At 36.7% G+C, this 23,114-nt stretch overlaps 1 protein-coding gene across 1 annotated transcript in view; it reads right to left on the reverse strand.

Annotated features, from left to right (window-relative positions):
- Nucleotides 1–20,933: 20,933 nt before the first annotated feature.
- TACR3 (tachykinin receptor 3) overlaps nucleotides 20,934–23,114 on the reverse strand; it is a 78,933-nt gene continuing 76,752 nt past the window's right edge. The window contains exons 4-5 of the mRNA XM_041760174.1: nucleotides 22,767–22,963; nucleotides 20,934–21,295 (exon numbers count right to left, since the gene is read on the reverse strand). Of these exons, the coding sequence (XP_041616108.1) occupies nucleotides 20,983–21,295; nucleotides 22,767–22,963 (510 nt within the window). The 3' untranslated portion in view covers nucleotides 20,934–20,982. The remainder of the gene's footprint in view (nucleotides 21,296–22,766; nucleotides 22,964–23,114) is intronic.

Consider the following 23,114-nt stretch of genomic DNA (forward strand, 5'->3'; position numbering starts at 1 on the left):
ACAACCATTTCTTTAAAGACACAGAAAGCACCTATTCTAAAGGGAAAGATTGGTAAAAAGTAATATAATTAAAATTAAAGATTATTTTCATCAGAAGATATTAATCAAATATTAGAAAATTCAAGCTACACAGTAGAAGATATATTTAAATGTACATAATTGACAAGGCACTCATATTTAAAATACATAGGTATCATACAAATAAAGTAGAAGAAACAAGTAATCCAATAAAAAATTGAGCAAGAGACTCAAGCAAGCACTTCATAAAAGCATAGGTTAATATGACCAATACATTTTTTAAAAGGGTGCTCAACTTAATTGGTCATAAGTAAAGAGTGAAAACAATAAGATGACTTAATGCACCCTTGCCAGAACAGCTGATGTGAAAAAAGACAGATAATCCAAAGTTGTTGAGGATGTGGAACCACTGGAGACAATAGTATAAATTACAACAATCACTTTTGAAACCTGTTTGGCAGCATCTACTAAAGCGGAATATACATATGCCCTACAACTCTAAAACCAGTGCATCTAAAGACAAACACAAGAATATCTCATAGCATCACCCTCTGAAATGCCCCAACACTGGAAATATCCCAGTGTTCAATCATACAATATAGTATGATAACCACACAGAGTGGAGTACTGTACAGCATTAATCTAATATAACAATTTTAAAATCTCAAACAGTAAAAAAAGTTTCATAGTGGCTACTTTCAAATGTTACTTAGTCTTTAGTTAGATGTTCAATTTTCTGTTTGATGGTAAGCTATGGATTTGACATAGTCTTTTTAAAATTTTATTTATTTATTTTTAAAGATTTTATTTATTTATTCATGAGAGACACAGAGAGAAAGGCAGGCAGAGACATAGGCAGAGGGAGAAGCAGGCTCCATGCAGGGAGCCTGATGTGGGACTCCATCCTGGGTCTCCAGGATCACACCCTGGGCTGAAGGTGGCTCTAAACTGCTAAGCCACCAGGTCTGCCCTGACATAGTCTTATAACAAGTACAGAGCATTTTCTATTATCATATATACATCATATGTTATATGTTGGAAATAGTGTGAAGGGGACTAACTGGAGAGAAATACTCAACATGTGTTCCTGACAAATGCTTGGTTTAAGTGTTATATGAAAATACACAGAAAGAAATCATAGTTCATGATAAAAGTAGTTTTCCTCTTGTCAATTAAAGCTTGTTAGATGCATGTCCTAATCATTTCTCAATAATGTAAATTGCATAGTATTTGTAGCTCAAAAGGATGAGGCACATTGAATTGTGTTTCAGCTTTTTAAAACTGCATAATAATTTTTTCCACTCCTGTAATATCAAGTATCTACATAAATTTTCAGGATAGCATTATGGGCCTATGACTTTTGTATATTGCTACACAATTGTCCTGAGCCTTAAGCATAGTTTGTGAGCTATGATTTAATATAAATGATAAGATCATAACTCAGTCAAATAAGTTATAAAGGGTAGACTTTCTCTAATAGATGCTTCTTCCTAATAGCTTATTTACTTTGCTATAATTTGAAGGATGGATTTTAACTAGAAGCTGACAAAGAAGTTATACAATTTCTATTCAATCTTCTTAAAGAAACTGTCTAGCAATGGAGTAATCTGAGTGAATTGGAGTTTGTGATTCTGATTTTGCTTCCTTCTGTGTGTTGTCTCAAGATGTATTAGAAGCTGACTGAAGCAGAGTTATTATTATTATCGTTATTATTTTCTAGGAATTGCTTAGAAATTTAAAACTCATCCATCACCCAGAAAACCCCTATGAAATAGTTATTATTCCCATTCTACAGAAGAAAACGAAGATTCAGAGAGATCATACAATAGGATTTGAACAATAGCCTGTATGAATCCAAACATTATGCTTTAGCCATTGGATTCCTGTGTTTTATTCATTTGTTCTTTTAACCATTAAGATTCCTGGCTCTCATCAGCTTTCAATCTGGTAACAGAGATGGATATAAAGCAAATGAGCAAATACATAAATAAGAAAGATATAAGATAATGGTAATGCAGGAAGGAAATGAAAAGAAAGTGATGTGATAGAGATTGAGATATCTGAGGATATATCTAAGAGGAGATGCCATTTTAACCTAGATCTGATTGACAATAATAACCTGTCATAACAATATCAGAAGGAACTCTTTCCAGGCAGAAAGAACAACTAATGTAAAAACCCAAAGGCAAGAATCTAGTTCTATGGACAGAAGAAGGTTAATATGGTTGAAGTAGAGTTAGTGATGTGAAGCATAAGGGAAGATGAATCAAGGAGGCAGGCAGAGCAAAATCATTTAAGACTTTGTAAAGTAGGGAAATAATTTATATTCTAAGTGTGATGGAAAACCACTGGAGAGTTTAAACTGGCTTTTGTGTGAATACATAATTGTTTATAATAAAAGTAAAGATGAAGGGTCCAGCTCGGGGTCACTACAGTGATATAGAGAGATAATGTTAGCTTAACATAGGAGGTAACACAGATAGAAAGAAACAGTTTTTGAGGCAGAGTTGACAGTATTTTTAAACTGATTAGATTGTGTAGGAGGGAAAAAGAATCAAAGATAGCTTACTGGCATAAGCAACTTGTTGGATGATAGCACTATATATTGAGATGTAGATTAGAGGAAGAGTTAGTTTTTGGGTGTCATAACCACCTGTTATTCATCCCATTGGTGAAAGAAGGGTCCTGTGCCCTAAAATATAGGAGATGGTCAAACACACAACACCTGATACTGGACAAATGAGATTGATAGCAATTTATTAGTCAAGGGGAAGAGTACACGGCATAGTATGGTAGGCCATACATGTGTTGTACTTGGGAGCTGGGTGAACCAGAAGGGTTGTGGGAGGCAGGCCTGATAGTAACAGGAAGGTACGGTGCCCATTGGTTCTTGCAGGCAGATATGATTAGCTTGTTTGGATGATTTCATGGGTTAGCAGGGAGGTGAATCTGTTAGGTTGAATATTAGCTTGGGGGACAGTGCAGCTGGTCTAGCTCATGGGAGTAGTATTCAGATGGGGAAACTTTCCCCCTGGGTAGGAGTACTTCTGGCAAGATCAGAGGAACTCACAGCTAGACTTTTGGGGCCCTGTGAGGCTCAAAGATGTCAAGGCAGCACTTGAAATTTTAGATCTTATAATATAGGGAGGGTGGGTATTGAGGTTTTTTGGCCATGTTATGTTTGAGATGTCTGTGTGAAGACTGCATTTGCATGGAGGTGTCAAACTGGATATACAAATCTAGAACTGTGAGGGTCAGAATTAGAGGTAATGATTTATCCTTACATGGATGTGTAAAATCATAGTCCTGGATGGGAGAGTAGAGTAGAGTATATAGATAGAGAAGAGAAAAGGGCCTAAGACTTAGCTTTGGATACATTTCCACTTTGGGAGCAGTACCAAAGAGACCAGGAAGAGTAGCTGGTGAGATAGGGAAAACACCAGGAAGGTGAAGTATCATGATCCAAGAGAAATATTTCAAGAAAGAAGTGAACATATGTGACAAATGCTCCAGAGTTGTCTTGTAACTTAAGTAGTCTCTGGATTTACAACCTGATAACCTTGAGCAGAGAATATCTGTGGAGTTGTAGGAAATGGAGAGGAAACCAGACTTTCTGTGCTGGTCTCAATTTGTAGCTCAGTGAAACCAGTGAGTCTACTGGTCTCTAGATTTAGTTGTTTAATTTTGACAATGAAATCTGCTTGGAATCTAAGTCATGTGGATCTACAAAATAAACATTCAGGGGCACCTAGGTGGCTCAGTTGGTTGGACATCAGACTTTTGATTTAGGCTCAGGTCATGATATCAGGGTTGTGAGATCAAGCCCTGCATCAGACTCTGTGAACAGTGGGGAGTCTGCTTCTCTCCCTCTCCCTTGCCCCTCCCCCTGCACACTGTGCATGTGCTCTCTCTCTCTCTCTCTCTCTCTCTGTCGCTCTCTAAAATAAATAAATAAAACTTAAAAAAAGAAAAGAAAAGAAGCATTCATTCTTTTTCCATAGGAAGTTAGCCTTATCTGTCTTTCAGAGAGCATTGTAGTAATTTATGGGGTGTTTCTTATCTTATAGGGTAAGTACTTAGTCACCTGACAAATTGCAACAGGTGGAGGTATAGGCCACCACCACATGCCCCTGCCTTCACTAATGCCACATTCCCTCAATAACTATTGTGAAGCCTTGTTAGCCTTTTCGTTGCACAAGCAAGGCAGGTACCTGCTTCAGGATATTTGCATATACTTTTGTCTGTGCCTGAAAAAACAATCTCCATTTTTTTCTGGATAATCAGGATCATCCTAGGTTTCTGTTTAAATGTCTGTTTCTCAGAAAGCTCCCTGGCCTCTCAAGTTAGGTTATGTTTCCTTGGCATGTATTCTCAGTGTAAATTTTTCCTTTACAACTCTTTGATGGTCATGATTGAATGCATATACAGGTAATTAGTTGAGTACAGGTAATTATTATCTCTTTACTTAACCATAAGTTCTAAGATTCCTGATCTCTATTTTGTTCTTTTTTTTTTCTATTCTTTTTTCTATTCTATTTTGTTCTTAATGACGTTTCTAGTGTTTTGCAGAAGTCTTAGCATAGTGTGAATGAACCGTAAATCTTTTGGGTTTTCTCTTCTCAATCATAAGTGGAAGTGGAAGGAATCCATTTAACAGTAAGGATAAAAACAAAACTGATTTCAACTGCTTTTTCATTTTACCTTGTGTCTAGGATAGTTTATTGGAATTTTTTTAAGACATTTTATTTACTTATTCATGAGAGACACAAAGAGGCAGAGACATAGGCAGAGGGAGAAGCAGGCTCCCTGCAGGGAACCCGCTGCGGGACTTGATCCCGGGACCCTGGGATCCCGGGATCATGACCTGAGCAAAAGGCAGAAGCTCAACCACTGAGCCACCCAGGTGTTCCCAGCTTATAGGAAGAATTTTTTTAAATATTATAATAACTTATAATAGCTTTCTGTGTTCCATTTCACTCTAAAAAAATCTATTAAAAGCCATTTATTTCTCCAGTCAAACTTGGCCATCATCTTTTCCTTCATTTCATCCCTGATCTTAAGAGGTTGATCTCAGACAAGGAATGAATACATCTGTTTTAAACAGTATGGTAATAAAGGTGAATATTTCATATTAAAGTCTTCCTGAAATTAAACAAAAAAAATGATTGCATTAATGTTTCTGGGCCAAAATAAAATGTTATGTACCCAGGAAATCCAACAGCTTCGACAAATAATGTAGAATAATAAAAGATTCCTTTCATTGCTTGTAATGATTCAGGAAATTTACTGCACACCAAGTTTGACCTGAAAAGTTACAGAGAGGAAAGGCTTTGGTCATTTGTAATCATATTAGTGTCCATTCATATGACTCTGATGCATGGCTAGAAGAACCCAAGGAGAACGTGAGGAAGATGCGAGCACTTGTTTGGTTGTGTGAATCTAGATTGGCATTATAAAAGCTGGCAGAAATAATCTATTTTTTTGGCATATTCACATCTCGATACAGTTTTTTTTTTTTCACTCAAGACAGTTTTAGTATTGGCTTTCTTTACTCTTAATTTTGAAAGTAATTTAACTGTTAGTGAAAAAAAAAAAACCCTTGTGGATTATTTAAGTCTCCTTTCCTTTGTATACTCTGTTCTCTATGCTTGAATTTTCTTCTCTTTGGAGAATTCGTATTTATCCTTCAGGATTCAGCTCAAACATCATCTGTGAAAATTATTCTCTATGCATCTCCTCTTTCCTTGTAATTCCAGAGAGGCAGAGGTGCTCTCCTTAGTCTATTCCCATGGTGTCTCACAATAAATCTTAGTCAGTTATTATGTTGAAGTGAAATTATTGTTCATAAATGTAACTGAGCCTTAATATTTTGAAGATTCAACAAGATGGATTCAACAAAGATAGATGCTATGTTTATCAATAGTATCTTAGTGACAGATGAGAACTGTAGTCCAAGAGAAAAAAAATAGAGGAAACCAATAAAAGAAAATGACTATATAATAACCCTTGTTGTGATTCCATGTTCATCAATTTTCTGAATAATTGTTTTTCCATGTGGGACATTAATGTGCTAGTTAGCCAATGTTCTGGTATTTTCTCCAATTTCCTGTCAGTTTTACTAAAATAATATAATAAGAATGAGGACTGGAGTTTGTTTATTCATCAGGATAACTAGACCTCATGAGATGTCTGAGCATCTTACTGATCAGCATCCTCTCTGAAAGCACTACATATTTTGAGACACTTGGTAATGGTAGTGCATTTACTTCAAAATTACCACCTTAAATGCATAGTATTCAGATTTAAAGATGAAGATAGCAGAATTTGAAAGGGTTGTTTGTTTCCTAAGATTATTATCAGAGACAGACACATAGAGCCTTTACTTCAACCAAGTTCGTGTGGCTAGATCTGACTACTCTAGTCAAAGTCACAGATAGTTTCTGCAGTCAAGCTTCCTGGATTCAATGTTAAATTTTACCAGGGCACCTGGGTGGCTCAGTCAGTTGAGCACTGAACTCTTGATTTCAGCTTAGGTCATGATCTCAGGGTTGGGATGGAGCCCTGTGTTGGGCTCTGCACTCAGAGGGGATTCTGCTCAAGATTGTTTCTCCCTTTGCACATCCCCCTCCTCGCTCATGCAAAGGTTTCTCTCTCCCAAATAAGTAAATAAATCTTTAAGATTAGGGGTGCCTTGGTGGCTCAGTCAGTTAAGTATCTGATTTCAGGTCAGGTCATGATCTTGGAGTCCTGAGATTGAGCCCCCCATCTAGGTCCCTGCTCAGGGTGGGGAGTCTGCTTGTCCCTTTCCATCTCCCCTGCTTGAGCACACTCTCTCCCTCTCTCGCACAAATAAATAAATAAATAAAGTCTTAAATTTTTTTTAAGGGTTAACTTTCACCAGAAGCAAGCTGAAATTTGGGCAAGATACTTAAAATCTATATTCTGTGAGGACAATCATAATCCTAAATTGAAACATTACAATTGTTGCAACCGCATTCTGAACAATAAAATGTCAATCATTTAAGAGTATTAGCAATGCAATTACCTAATGTTTAAATATTTTTAGCTGCTTTCACCTGTATCTGTAGAGGTCTGTCCTTATTAGTCTGCTTTTCTGTTATCATATGAGGTGGGTGGGGACTACATTTTATATTTGACCATCATCTCCATGGACTCTGACAGGCATAAAAGGGAAATGACTGATTCATGATTGCAGAAGTTCCTTTGATTTCAGAGAGAAATCAGGAGGTGAAGTCTAAGAGAGGTTAAGCCAGGAGAGGAAACAGCCATCTCTAAACTTAGGGTGATAGGTTTTTCAGCATGTAGAGAACAACTAGCATGCATACTTTATGTTTCATTTTTTAAGATTTTATTTATTTATTTGAGAGAGAGAGAGAGAGAGAGAGAGAATGAGTAGGGGGTGGGAGAGAGAGGCAAATGGAAAAGGAGAGGCAGACTCCCCAATGAGCAGGGAGCCACGGGACAGGGCTCCATCCCAGGGCTCTGAGATCATGACCTGAGCTAAAGGCACACACTTAGCTGACTGAGCTGCCCAGATGCCCCTACTATGTATACTTTAGTTGTCGTACTCAGGGTCAAAAGAACTTGCAAAGAGGTTGCTTGATTTTGCTTCACTAGGAACTTGGAACTCCAAATCTGAAAGGTTTTCCATAATCCAAGAACAAAGAAAGATACTTCCTGTAAAATCTTTTTTGCATGCATATGAAGCTTGAAAACAACTTTTTTTCTAAAATATTTAAATTTTCCTTATTACAAGTTCCATTCCTCAGTGTTCATACAAAGCACTTTATTTTTTTTATTTTTTATTTTTTTAAATTAATTTTTATTGGTGTTCAATTTACCAACATACAGAAAAACACCCAGTGCTCATCCCGTCAAGTGTCCACCTCAGTGCCCGTCACCCATTCCCCTCCAACACCCGCCCTCCTCCCCTTCCACCACCCCTAGTTCGTTTCCCCGAGTTAGGAGTCTTTATGTTCTGTCTCCCTTCCTGATATTTCCCAACATTTCTTTTCCCTTCCTTTATATTCCCTTTCACTATTATTCATATTCCCCAAATGAATGAGAACATACACTGTTTGTCCTTCTCCGATTGACTTATTTCACTCAGCATAATACCCTCCAGTTCCATCCACGTTGAAGCAAATGGTGGGTATTTGTCGTTTCTAATTGCTGAGTAATATTCCATTGTATACATAAACCACATCTTCTTTATCCATTCATCTTTCGATGGACACCGAGGCTCCTTCTACAGTTTGGCTATTGTGGACATTGCTGCTAGAAACATCGGGGTGCAGGTGTCCCGACGTTTCATTGCATCTGAATCTTTGGGGTAAATCCCCAACAGTGCAATTGCTGGGTCGTAGGGCAGGTCTATTTTTAACTCTTTGAGGAGCCTCCACACAGTTTTCCAGAGTGGCTGCACCAGTTCACATACAAAGCACTTTAAAATATTTGTTAATCACCTGAGAAAATACAGCACCTTTCAAGATATAAGAGCAAGCAATTGAATTACAGACCAGAATATTAGGGAAAATTTCTGTGTAATTGACGAAACATAAGTGTAATGATTAATTATTTTGCATGATTATTTTCATATAAGGAGTATTTGCACTCATTTTATATTTTAACATCCATAGTCAAGAGTAAAAGAGGCTAATGATATCTCATTTCTCCATGTGAGTCTATACATATGTTTGTGGCGCATGCGTTTCAGATATGACAGCCATTAAAATCTGATTCTGAAATAGTCTACTACTAGGAGAGGAGCTACACATAATACTTCTCTTCTACAATTTCATCATTGCCAAGGACCAGTGCCAGGTGCGTGCTTCCATTCTTCCCTTTTCTGTATTTGAGTTTGTAATGATGTGGGTTCCATCCCTTCTCCACCATTGTATGCTGGATTTGGGGTGGAGCAAAAGGCTGATCATTTTAGACTGTCAGTTGTGGAACCATGAGTAACCCTATCCCGAGCAGGATGGAGAGGACTGCACTCCGCCTGGATATCTTGATCTTTGAACTGGAGGCAGTAACTGGATGCCATTTTGTGATGCCTGGGGGGTCTATGTGCAGTGTGGGGGGTATATTCTGTGTTGAGCACAAATGGTGTGCAAAGATATTTGGTGGTCAGATGGGTTATCTGTGGCAGAAGGCTAGATTTTCTTCAGAGAATTAGCCGCCCTCTCACAAGGTCTATATCTCTCTGGCTCCCTTGCATATAGGTGGTACCATGTGTCCAATTCTTGTCAGTGGACTATAATTAGTAATAGATGTACCCAAACTTTTCCCACATGCTTTGGTTCAAGAAAACACTCCCACTGGAAGCTGAGTTTTGAGAATACCACAGCCGCAGAGGGAAAGAGCTCAATTCATGGAGAACCACATACTCTAAAAGCAGGAATTCTACCTTTGGACTTTATCTGAAAAATAAACTGTTTAAGGTAAATTTTTTTTGTATCATACATTTAATTGCTCATTTAAGTAATGCACAGATGTATTTGGTGTTTAAAAGTCGAATTATAAAAATTATTTAAGTTTTGGGGGTGACTCTTACCTTTTTTGGGTGACTTTGAAGTGACTATATGTTTATAAGACTATTTTCAATTTCTGTCTTTAAATGAATGGCACATCTGATTTTAAAGCTATTTTTCCTTTTTTTAAATTGATATAGTTAAGTCATCAACTTTAGTAAATTTGTCATAGACCTATGCTTTCTGTACTACCATCTTCTTCTTTAAATTGTAGAGGACTAAGAAATCATTTGTCCTTAGGGTCTTAAAGCTTTTGGATTTGCAGTCAATTATCTTTTTACTATTCTTATGGTAAGTATTGCAGATCTCAGCTTGGGATAACAGACAGGAAAAACGCAGAGGACTTAATTGGCCACAGGTGGTGTAGGATGGAGGGAATGGATGAGGTGCAACATGAAGGGATGAGGCGGATACAATGGAGTTCCTGTGTAGCAAGGTCTACTTTGGTAAGTAGGGAGGTAAATTTCACAATTTTTTTGGACGTTAGTCTGGATGTCTATTCTTTTTTTTTTTTTTAAGACTTTATTTATTTATCATGAGAGGCACACAGAGAGGCAGAGACACAGGCAGAGGGAGAAGCAGGCTCCTTGCAGGGAGCCCAACGCAGGACTTGATCCCAGACCCTGGGATCATGCAGGGAGCCAAAGGCAGACACTCAATTGCTGAGCCACGCAGGAGTCCCTGGATGACTATTCTTAAGTAAAGAAACAGTATTGTTTTGACCTCTACTCATGAGGCCTTGAAATGAAAGGGTAAAGAGTTGTCTAGAAAATTTATGCTCTTCTTGATCTCTTGTGCCTTTAATATATAAGCAGAGAAAATTTAATTTCAACCAAACTCCTTCATTTTTTAGTAATTAGCCATATTTGTCAAGACTGTCATTTTAGCATGAATTCTCTGAATATATAAACATATACCTATGGAAAATTGTCTTTCAGATGTCTGGGTTCTTCCCCTAGTACCCAACAGTTTTGAGTCAGCTTCTCTTGCTTAAAACCATCATATGACTCTTCACTGATCCAGGGTCCTCATGCACTTCCCACTAGGTCAGTTTCATTTGGTCTCTCTTTGCCTAGTTTAGGTTCTCAGTGGCTCTTTGGATGCTGAGGGTTTGTTGCTATCATGATTGCTTATTTTGAAATCTATTAGTTCAACCATGCATCCTACAAATTCTCCTCACCTACTTCACTTAATTATCTAAGACTTAATGGTGCTGTGTTAAATTAAGAGTCATGTACTTTTGGGGTCTGCCCTTTAGAATCACAAAGTTAAAGTTTTACATGTTTTCATGCTTTCCTTAGCCTGGTGCATAAGCCTGTGCTCAGGGGATATATTTGTTAAAATGCATTTGTGTCTCAGGCCACCTAGGACTGCCCATACAGATCCACTCTTAGGTTATTTGGAGGTTGGAGGAAAATGGAACCCAACATTTGAGACCTCTGATACAAATCAGAATTCTGATTTAGCACACAGGAGCATATTCTGGTGCCTTTTCATTCATACACTATAGGATCTTTTCCTATAGATTTCCCAATACACTTTAAAACAAACTACAGGTGTTTTGTTATAAACTGAAAGAACATTTGACTGATATAAAATACAAATTAATCAAAAGGCTTCACCTTGTCCTCCTGAGATCTCAGACTGGGCATTTCAAGTTCTTTAGGAGGAGATTGGGTCAACATTCATTGTTCCTTGTTTGGCTTGTGAGAGTCACAGGAGTTATTTTAATCTCTACATGTGTTTATGAATATGACATTATATTTAGACAGTAATTACGTTAATTTCATCTAATAGTGATATCATCTGCCAATCAATAGCCAAATATTCTAACCTTTAAAAAACACAGCAATTGTTTTTTATGTTTGTAAGCCATGGTAACAATAAGCTTTATAAAAGTGGACATATTTCTTGTGAATACAATTAAAAAAGAAAGCTTCACTCTTTTCCTGCAGAATAATGCTCTTGAAAATTTTTGTAACTTATACAATATGTGCTTGTTAAGGAAAACGTGGTTAACGCAAAAATAAAAGGAAAATTTTAAACTGTGCATCTACTAATGAAAGACATTTACATAACATTTAAATATGTATTTTTTCCTCAAGGCACCTATAACAAACATCTACCATCATTATCAAATACCTAACGTGTGTTTGGGGAATTTCTACCAATGAGGCAGAACCTGTCTCCCATTTTATTTTATTTTATTTTATTTTATTTTATTTTATTTTTTTAAAGATTTTACTTATTTATTCATGAAAGACACACAGAGAGAGAGAGGCAGAGACACAGGCAAAGGGAGAAGCAGGCTCCATGCAGGGAGCCCAATGCGGGACTCCAGGATCCCGCCCTGGGCCAAAAGCAGGCGCTAAACTGCCGAGCCACCCAGGGATCCCTTGTCTCTCATTTTAATTTTTTTTTTTTATTTATTTATGATAGTCACACAGAGAGAGAGAGAGGCAGAGACACAGGCAGAGGAAGAAGCAGGCTCCATGCACCGGGAGCCCGACGTGGGATTCGATCCCGGGTCTCCAGGATCGCACCCTGGGCCAAAGACAGGCGCCAAACCGCTGCGCCACCCAGGGATCCCGTCTCTCATTTTAGAAGCAGAAAATCTAATATTCATTTTCAACTGGGCTTGTTGCTAAGGGCATGCACCCAGCCTAGGCTACACCAATCAGATGCAGCCACCATGGGCTTTGGATTGAAAGCTAGTGAAGCAAAGCAGCAGAGATGTAGGAGGACCCGTTCCAATGAAGATGGTGCTGCAGTGGTGTCAACATGCAATTTCCAGAGGTTAAAACAGCAGTATGTCAGCAGTGCGGGATGCTTGATTTTGATGATGGAAATTTTGCAAATAACAATGATTGTGCCCAGCAGTTCTGGTGGTGGTATTGCTACTTTCATGGCTCTAAGCTGTTCTTTTGCCTGTTGCCAGTGACTGCATTGCCCTAGGCCTGTTCTTTGGGTTCTCAGAAAGAGTTTGTTAGTTACCTGACATATTTTATAAAATTCTTTTTGACTGGGCAGCCCGGGTGGCTCAGCAGTTTAGCGCTGCCTTCAGCCCAGGGCGTGATCCTGGAGACCCAGGATCGAGTCCCAGGTCGGGCTCCCTGCATGGAGCCTGCTTCTCCCTCTGCCTGTGTCTCTGCCTCTCTCTCTCTCTTTCTCTCTCTCTCTCTCTGTCTGTCTCTCATGGATAAATAAATAAAATCTTAAAAAAAAATCTTTTTGACTAAGATTTCCTGAGTTCATTTCTATTGCTTGTAACCAGAAACACTGAATTAGTGGATTACTTTTTATTATATGATTGGAATCATATCACACATGCTTCTGAGTCTAGAATAAATTCTACCTATGCTCTAGAGTTTTCTGAAGAAAGCTCTTATGCTTAATTTCAGGATCTTTTGGGTTCCTGGACCAAATTCCAAAGTGTGTGTATGTGTGTCTGTGTGTGTGTGTGTGGGTGGGTGGGTGGGTGGGGGGAGTTTCACACACAACTACAAGCAATTTTCAGACACTAGCAGGGTGTTTGAAAATTCAATCAATTCTGACAGTCTACTTGTAGGTAGCATCAGAATCCATAGGTTAAAGGCTTGGTTCTATAAGACTGCTTCCTCACTACCCCTTTCCACTCTTTCTCTTATTTTTCTTCTAAGAGTTTAATGCTTTTAGTGCTGATTTTTAGGTTATAGATGCATTTTGAATAAATTTTTGTGTGTGATGTAATATAAGCATTCATTCTTTTGCAGGTGGAAATCCAGTTCTCCTAGCTGCATTTGTTAAAGAGTTTATTCTTTCCCCATTGAGTGGTCTTAGCACTCATGTCAAAAATCAGTTGGCCATAGAGGTATACAAGTCTGTTCCTGGATCCTTAATTCTGTTCCCTTGGTCCAAGAAGATGTCTATTCTTATGCCAGTACCATACTGTTTTGATTACCACAAATTTGTACTAAGATTGAAATCAGGAAGTATGATTGGAGCCCTTAAGTTTTGTTCTTCTTTTTCAAAATTGTTTCATCAGGTGATGCCTGGGTGGCTCAGAGGTCAGCATCTGCCTTCAGCTTAGAGCATGATCCTGGAGTCCCAGGATCAAGTCCCATGTCGGGCTCCCTGCATGGAGCCTGCTTCTCCCTCTGCCTGTGTCTCTGCCTCTCTCTTTTTCTGTGCCTCTAATGAATAAATAAAATAAAAATCTTAAAGAAAAATTATTTCATCAGTGTAGGTACACTGCAGTTCCATATGCATTTGAAGATTGACTTTTCCATTCCTGCAAAAGATGCTGTTTATAATTTTAATAGGGATTGAATTGATGCTTTAGATTTCTTTGGATAGTATTAACATCTTAACAATACTAAGTTTTCCAATCCATGAACATAGGATGTCTTTTCATTTATTTGTTTGCTTTTAAAATCTTTTAGTGATATGTTGTGGTTTTCAGTGTACTATGTTTATGCTCCCTTCAATAATATGCGATTGGATTCAGTTTACTAGGGTTCTGTTGAGGATTTTTGTAACTATATCCATAAAGGACATTTTCCTGTAATTTTCTTTTCTTCTGATGTTTTTATCTGACTTTGGTATCACATTAATGCTGGCCTAATAGGATGAGCTAAAAAAGTATTTCTTTCTCTTCTATTTTTGGGAAGAATTTGAGAAGGCTTGCTGTTATTCTTTCTTTAGTTGTTTGCCATCTGGTCCCAATCCTTTAGTTTTTAGATATTTTTACAATTCTATCTTTTTACTTGTTATAGATATTTGAGATTTTCTATTTCTTCTTCAATGACCTTAGGTAATTTGTGTATTTCTAGGAGTTTGCACTTTAGATCATCTAATCTAGTATTTCTTATAATACTTTATCTCCACTTTCATTTCTGAGTTTAGTTATTTGCATATCTCTCTTTTTTCTTTGACAGGTTAGCTAAAAGTTTGTGCAATTTGTTGATCATTTCAAAGAACCAACTTTTGATTTCATTGATTCTCTCTGTTGTTTTTCTATTCTTTCTTTCATCTCTGCTCTCATCTTTGTTATCTCCTTCTTTTAATAGTTTGGGGCTTAGTTTGTTCTTCTTTATCTAACTAGAAAGTGTGTAAAGTTGAGTAATTAATTTGAAATAGTTCTTCTTTTTTACTGTAGGCATTTATAGCTATAAATTCCCCTGAACACTACCTTCATTGCATCTCCTAAGTTTTGGAATGTATTTTTGTTTTCATTCATCTCAAGCATTTTCTAATTTCGCTTGTGATTTCTTCTTCAATATTTTGACTGTATAAGAGCATGTTGTTTAATTTCCATATATTTATGAATTTTCTACTTTTTGAGGGTTATTGGGTTCTAATTTCATTACACTGTGGTTGAAGAAAATATTTTTTTCTAACTGAAGTGGGAAGCCATGAGAGGATTGTGAGCAAAGAAGTGAAATGATATAATGCTATTTTAAAAGAATCACTCTGCTTGCTTTATTGAGAATCAGTTTTAGAGAGGGCATGGAGTAGAGGCTTTTGCAGTAATCCAAGTAGGAGATTATGGGGGCTTGGACCAGGTTTGTAGCAGTTGATATGGTACATATCAATTGAATCTTGGGGATATTTTAAGAGCTTAGAGGATGTCCTGATGCTTTGGATGCGTGGTAGGCTGGTGAAAATATTCTGCTTATTTTTTCTCTTCTCTTTATGATAAATTGATACAATAGGGTAGAGGATACTTGGCTTGTATCTGAGTGGGTTTGAGGAAGTGGATCAAGTGCAACTGTTGGAAATGGATAGGCAATGCTGACACCTGACATGGAATTGTCTCTGGGCACTCTCTTTGAGCACATGGGAGGAACACCAAGAGAGCAGTCTGTGGAGCCATCCTGGAAATCTCAAAAGAAATTTTTCTGCATTGTCTTCCTCATCTATTTTCTTTTGAAGTTTAACATTCCTATTCTTCAACCTGAAATGGCTGCATCTTTCCCAAGAAGTGAGTTTAGCCTCACATGTCCAAAGTCACTTCTATTAATTGGTTATTCTTAACCCTTCACCTACACAGCTTTCTGTACATATGGGCCCAGGGCCAGGTAGCAAATTCCCAGAACACTCATACATAATCCATGAAATCTTGTGCAGACTCTGAAAATAGCCCAGGTCTAAGTGATGGGAAGCTATGTGGCTACAAATGCCTCAAAGGGCTTTGGATGGAGGCAGAATGACACAAGCAAAAAATAATTTTTTTTTAAATTCTCCCCATGCAAACAGTGTTACTAATAATGTTGTTTTGAACATTTGTTTAATGTTTGGCTTTGCCCTATTCATGCATTAGCTCATTCAATTGAGGAAATTATTATTTAATCTATTTATCTATCTATCTATTTATTTATTTATTTATTTATTTATTTATTCTCTTTTTTATTGATATGTTAAATGAGGCTCAGAGCCGAATCACTTGCCCCAGGTTCTCCAGCTATCAGTTGGCGAGGCTTAGATTTAAACTCATCTGTCAATTGTTGAAGCCTTGAAGCTGTAGCTCTAAAATGCTATGCTCTGTACTTAACTTCATACTCTTTCTATTCTATATTGCAATTCATGTGCTCCTGCTCTTCACACAGAATATTTTTCTACATTTTGATAACTTTTATTTCTTTTTTTTTAAAGATTTTATTTATTCATTAGAGACACAGAGAAAGAGAAAGAGAGACAGAGAGAGGCTGAGACACAGGCAGAGGGAGAAGCAGGCTCTACCCAGGGAGCCCGACGTAGGACTCAATCCAGGGTCGCCAGGATCAGGTCCTGGGCTGAAGGCAGGCGCTAAATCACTGAGCCACCCAGGCTGCCTGATAACTTTTATTTCTATAGATGCTTTTCTTCTGCAACAAGGTAACTTAGGAAAACTAGATATTTTTAATGAGGAAAACTAAGGAAGAAAGCACAAAATAATTCTGAGGGTGTGTGTTCAGGCAATATAGGACCTTCCATAATATATATTTTGCTAGCCAGTAGGAAAATATTAGGACAGCCTTTGCTTTTAATATTATTTTTAATATTTTTAACGAAAAAAGCAAAATCAAATCTGTCACATATTAGCACGTATACAAAGGGTTTGCATGTATTAAATTATTCAGTATAATTAGAACAACTTAAAAATACTTTATTTACTAGCTACAAACTTTATATTCATCTATTTCTTATATACACAGAATTTTTTGCCAAGCTATTTTACAACATGCAATCACTGACCTTGTACAGAGCTATCATACTTTATTCATTTTTTAATTTAAAAAAAATTTTTTTTGTACTTTATTCTTTATTCTTGCTTAGTGCTGAGGGAAATTATTACAACATTATTCTACATGGCCGGTGTTATGCTTCATTTCCTTAACTTTTGGAATGCTATTAGCAACAAATGAGATCTCAATTTGTTACTATTAAAAGTGTGAGAAATTGTAACTCCCCGATGACTTTGCATTTGTTGGACTAATTTACCAGACAATAATCGAAGTTTTCTGATGAAATTCTGCATTAACAAAATTCAAGCTCAAATCTCAGCTGGCTAGCATTGATTTTTCACATTTAGTTTGTGCTTCTGAGGTTTGATACTAAGCTTCTTGGCATTCTTCTGTGTGCTTTGTAAGCATGGAGGTCACTTTGAAGTTGATCAGATCTCTGTTGATAAGAGATTGGCAGGATCTGGAAAAGAATACAAATTTGACTGTAGGTCAGAATGTCACCATCATGAAGGTGGGAGATGGAATAATGCAGCAGTATACTGAACTTGCTAAAAAAATAAAGATGTTAGATAAGATTCTACAATAATCATGTTTGCGTGAATTTTTTCCTCTGCAAGTAATTTCAAAAACACTTTTCCAGATTCAAAATAATGAAAATACAACATTCATTATTTATTTACTTTTGTCTTTTAAAAAATATTTAAAATGATACAAGTATTTCTAATTCTCTCTTTTATCTCAAAATATTTTGTATTTTTCTGTTGCTGATCTAAATCCAAAATATCCTACAGTGTTTTAACTAACTGCCTCATATTTCTAGCCTGCTTTTACCTTCAAATAATGAAAAACATTTGCAGTGAACTTTAACATCAGAGAGTAGGGTGAGTTTTGGAGGTAAATTATCCCAAACACTGACAAATATGAAAATATCAGCATAGCTATATTTAAAGTGACCTCTATTAAAAATGATTTCATGTGTATTATTCTCAGTGTCAAAATTCAGACAAAAGGGCTAAAGTATTCTCTCTTTCACATTGTTCTTGTTTTATTATTATTTTTTAAACTTTTGACCTTAAAAATTCTGCTTAGTAAGTTTTCATTTAGGAGTCGTAAGTACTGAGTTAATGATGTCAGTTTTCCCAGTACTATCTGGACCTACAGAATTTCTGTCCCAGTTGAAGGATGATACTTGGTAAGCACAGCAACAAGAAATCTACGGAAAAACCAAAAGACAAAAAAACCAAAGAAATCAAACAAAACAGCAGATTGAAGCAGTATTTTTCCTTAGATGTCCTAGCAAATTATGCTAAATTTTCCTACTGTGCAAAGACCAGGAGTTAGGTTTTTCAAACTGTATTTGGTGGTGGCTGACTATGGTGAATCTGAGGGCTGTACTTCACATTCACATTTTGCAGCTGAGTATGGTCCAGTGTATCGAGAAGTTTATTTTTTTTAAAGATTTTATTTATTTATTCATGAGAGACCCACAGAAAGAGGCAGAGGCAGAGGTTAGAAACAAGCTCCATGCAGGGAGCCCAATGTGGGACTTGGTCCTGGGACTGTGGGATCATGCTATGAGTTGAAGGCAGATGCTCAACCACTGAGCCACCCAGGCATCTCTCAGGAAGGTTAATTAATGCTAGTCTCACAATCATTTGTAAATTTAAGAAGACAATGTTTGCTTTAAAATGTTAGACTTTTGGGATCCCTGGGTGGCGCAACGGTTTGGCGCCTGCCTTTGGCCCAGGGCGAGATCCTGGAGACCCGGGATCGAATCCCACATCAGGCTCCCGGTGCATGGAGCCTGCTTCTTCCTCAGCCTGTGTCTCTGCCTCTCTCTCTCTCTCTCTCTGTGACTATCATAAATAAAAAAAAAAATGTTAGACTTTTTCTTGACACTTTCACATTGTATGATAAACATTTACATGTTTTGGAATAGAACATTTAAAAAATTATATTCAACAATTAAATACTAAATAATGATAACTTTGCTTATTCAAAGCATGCACACAAGCTTCATAGATTTTGTTAATCTTTTTGTGGCACCTCTGTAGTAACCACTTACTATTTTGGCATTCAATTTTGAATTTAATTCTTTGAAGCTGTTGGGATCTCTGGGTGGTTCAGCAGTTTAGAGCCTGCCTTCAGCCCAGGGCGTGATCCTGGAGACCTGGGATGGAGACCCATGTCAGGCTCCCTGCATGGAGCCTGCTTTTCCCTCTGCCTGTGTCTCTGCCTCTCTCTCTCTCTCTCTCTGAATCTCTCATGAATAAATAAACTCTTAAAAAATAATTCTTTGAGGCTGTTACATATGTTAGAATTATTGTATTTGCACACTTAGCCTATGTGTATACACATATACACATGTGTCCATTTATTGGTACAATCAGAAGAAGATGGAGTTCTTTAGAACTTTAACACTTTGTAACAATCAGGTATGTCTGGCTTTGGGTTCAAAATAGGAAAGAAGACTGGAAAATTTAGTGTAGTAGCAGCAATTGACCATGATTTGTTTTTGAATAATTGCTTTTATCTTGTTCTTCAAAACAATAGTTGTTTCTATACTGATGGAGACATAACAATCCAGTAACACATTACAGGTAATTATTTTCACTGGATAGCTTAAAAAAATCCCACGGAATATTTTAAACTTTCTGAAAAGTTTGTATTATACATCCATATTCTCAGAAGGTTTCTCCTTTTTTGAGCAAAATTGACAATATCTTTAATTCAAAGAAAGAGGATTTAAAAGCACTGAGGTCTGGAAGATAAATTCTACACTTAAAGTGTTTTCTTGTGTGTGTGTGTGTGTGTGTGTGTGTGTGTTTTCACTATGGCTCTCAGAAATATGTCAATAAGTTTTTCTTATAGTAAACAGGTGCTCCTTTAGGACCATTAGCTCATTTATTCCTGGGAGATGTCTGAATTATTTAAACAGACAAAAGGAAAGTTCTCTGTGGAAAGGTGTGTATTATATTCTTGTTTGCCTGGTATTAGTTCACATGTATCCAAACTATTGTCCTGCTTTCTATTCTAACAGTTGATTGATTCACTTTTCTACATGTTTGTTAGTACATATAGGTAGTACATAGACTTTCTTTTCTAAGGATTTGCATTTGAGTATATTTTCTGATACTTTTCCCTAGTCCTTACTCTTTTTTTCAACGGAGGGAGAGGAGGGGAGAAGGACGCTATACAATTGATAAAGTCGATGTCCATCTTAAGCTTTTTCCTTGAGTTATGGGGTAGAAACACTTCTTCCTTTGGGGCTGTTAGATGTTCCTGTCTGCCATCATAATTATGAATTACTATCTTTAATTGTTGCCTAAAAATTGGTAGTCCATTTCAGAAACGAATGAATTTCCTCTCTTCTTCATTAGAAGGCATCTTTAGTGTTTTATAATCTGCCTGTTTTCTAAAAATTTTTAAATATTTGTGAAAAATAACATAAAGAGGATCATAAGAATTTTCTTTGTCCTTTTAAGGTCCTTTTGAGTATTTTTTAGTTTAGTATAGTCAAAAAGTAAAGGATTATTTTTTTCTTTTGAAGCCACTGTCTCAGAGAAAATAATAAAGAGAATGACATGTACAGCTGCCTAATAATTTTACTAGATTTCCTTTCCAATTACATTTCATGGAGAAGATCTTTAAATTTTTTCATCTACAAAGTGAGTTCATTTGAGCAAAGATTTTCATTAATTCCTACTCTTTGAGGCAATTTTCCTTCATTCTAATGGGAAAATGAGTCATTTAACTTTTTTCTGTTTTATAGCTATAGATAAAAATGAAATGTTTCTTTTATATATATTTTGTTTTTATTCACTCACAACATTATGTTTTTAAAGCTTCTTTCATCTCTTGGAAAAATCATATATCACTTTAGTATCATAAATGTATATTGAAAATTTTAAATGAGAAAAACCCAACACTCTAGAAGTACTTTTCAGATGTCTCTTTAGTTTCTTTCATGTAATAGTTTGGAGTTTTCAAAGAATCAATGGACAGCCCATTTTATTTTTGAGGGGACAGATATCTAAATAGTGTCTCTGTTACATTTCTATTCTACCTTTCTCAATTGAAGCATAGCTGCCCTCCAACTTGCCCTCTGTTTCCAGAAAGTAGGTGGGATAGGACTGCTAAACAGGATAATGGGGGATATGCTGACATCATGATGCCCTCACACTACTCTCTGAAGTGAAGTGAATTTAGGAATATTCATCCACAGATGTATAGGGTGAACTTATAAAACTTGAAGTGGTGGAGGCAGATTTGGAATTCCTGCGGGAGCAGCCACTGAAGCTTGGATCTCTTGGAGTCACTCTCTTCTTCCGACTGGATTTGGTGTTGTCTGCATCGCTGGGCTCAAACACTACTGTCATGGACTCCATCCTGGTTACTGTATACAGGCTGCTGTGCCGAGTCGGGTGAAACCTGATGGTCTTGAGCTCCAGCTCATCATAGTTAGAAAGTTCAATGAAAGGGCACCAGCGAAACGCTCTCTTGAAGCCAGCTCGAAATCTGAAGAGAAGCAGGCCACACAGAAAGAAAACATCATGTTTTTAGGTGGAAATTTCCTTTAATTGCCACAGAAAGCCCTACTTACGGCAATTAAGCAAAATCAATTTTTGAATAGGATTTTCTAGCCAAACTCTTAAAGCGTATGCCACAGGATTGGTACTAGTGTTTTCAGTTTTCTTCTTTGGATTTTAATTCCCTATCAATGAGAAGCAAGTCATCAAATAGTAAAAGCACAGTACTGAGTAATCCATATGCCAAAGAAGCGTGTACCTTTCTTCAATAATATTGTACATTTACTGAAGTGTAATCAAATTAGGTTTGGTGGTTAAGGCACTTAAAAATGACAAATTTAAAAACAGCTTCTTTCAGAAATGTTTACACATTGATAAAGTCTCATTTAATGTTAGAATTAATTACTGATCTTAATGTTTTTTATCTAATCATATATGAAAGTGCAAAATCCTTTGCTTAGTAAACCATTAAATGAAGTTGATTAAAAACAGATGCACTGCTTGTGGGATGGCTTGAATTGATATATGGCTTATGCAATTAATGAAAAAAAAAAAAAGGAAGAATTAAGTATTTAACAAACTTAAGGCACAGTGCAGTAGAGGCCCAACTGGAAAGAGTTTAGAATTTAGCTCACAGTTACTTACATGAAATTCTATTTCTTGTTGTGCTCAAAACACATTGGTTTCTTAAGGGAATTATCAATCTTAGGAAATTTAACTCTGCTTCTCCATGTGCTGACCATACACCCAAGGTGATTTAATCTGAAAACCACATTTTGCCTTTCCCTCAAGTCTTAAATTTGACTGCAGTCAAAATACTGCCTTTTAAAAACTGGACTTTAAAAGCAGCTTTTCCCTGACCGCTTCAATTTCTTCACAACCCATTTCCATGGAGACTGCACCCTCTCTTACTCACTAACCTCATTATATAGGCAGAAGGATTGGCGTTCTCCTTGCCCTTACTGTTGATTCTATAATCCTCACAGCAACATCTTAGATTTTGAAGTCCATTTATAAGACATCCTTGTTAATAGAGTTCACTGACATATGACATCATCTCTCCATCTTATAGAAATTACCTGTATATTTTATGAAGTGTCCTCATTTCTCTGAGGGCTTAAGCACATATTCAACTCACCTCCTTCAATTATGATGGAAATTTTTTTTCTGTGCAGACAAAATTCTGAAGGGTTTGGAGGGAGACTTTAGACCATATAAAAATTTCCCATTTAGACCTTTAAGTTCAGTCTTTTGAGGATGTAACTGTAAAGGTGGGATATTTCATAAAGTAGGAGGAAATTTAGAAAAAAAAATCAAACTCTGTACTCCTCTCAGTGAATTTAAAAATATTTCCTTCTTTTGGGCATTTTTAATTTGCACCAAGAAGCTGGAACAACATTATATGCTTTCAGCTAAGCCAGGAATTATGAGAAACTTGGGTTTGGTAATCTTGTTTCTACCTTTTATTCAGACAGCAGTAGATGATGGGGTTGTACATGGTCGAGCTCATTGCCAGCCAAAAGCTAGCCAGGTAGACCTGCTGGATGTATTTCCACCTATTTAACTGTTGATAGATTGCAGTGAGGATGAAGTAAATATGATAAGGCAGCCAGCAGATGGCAAATGTCACCACAACAATTATCATCATTTTTACAACCTAGAAAGAAAGAAGGAAAGAGGTCAATTTTGGAAAATTTAAGTCATTAAATATATTAGTTGCAGTAGCTTACTGCAAATCATTTTTCTGCCAATACAGTTACATACATAGCATGCCTAAGGATTAGTATTTAAAAAGTGGGAGGTAATAT

The sequence above is a fragment of the Vulpes lagopus genome, chromosome 6 (genome assembly GCF_018345385.1).
Source record: "Vulpes lagopus strain Blue_001 chromosome 6, ASM1834538v1, whole genome shotgun sequence".
Classification (NCBI taxonomy): Eukaryota; Metazoa; Chordata; class Mammalia; order Carnivora; family Canidae; genus Vulpes; species Vulpes lagopus.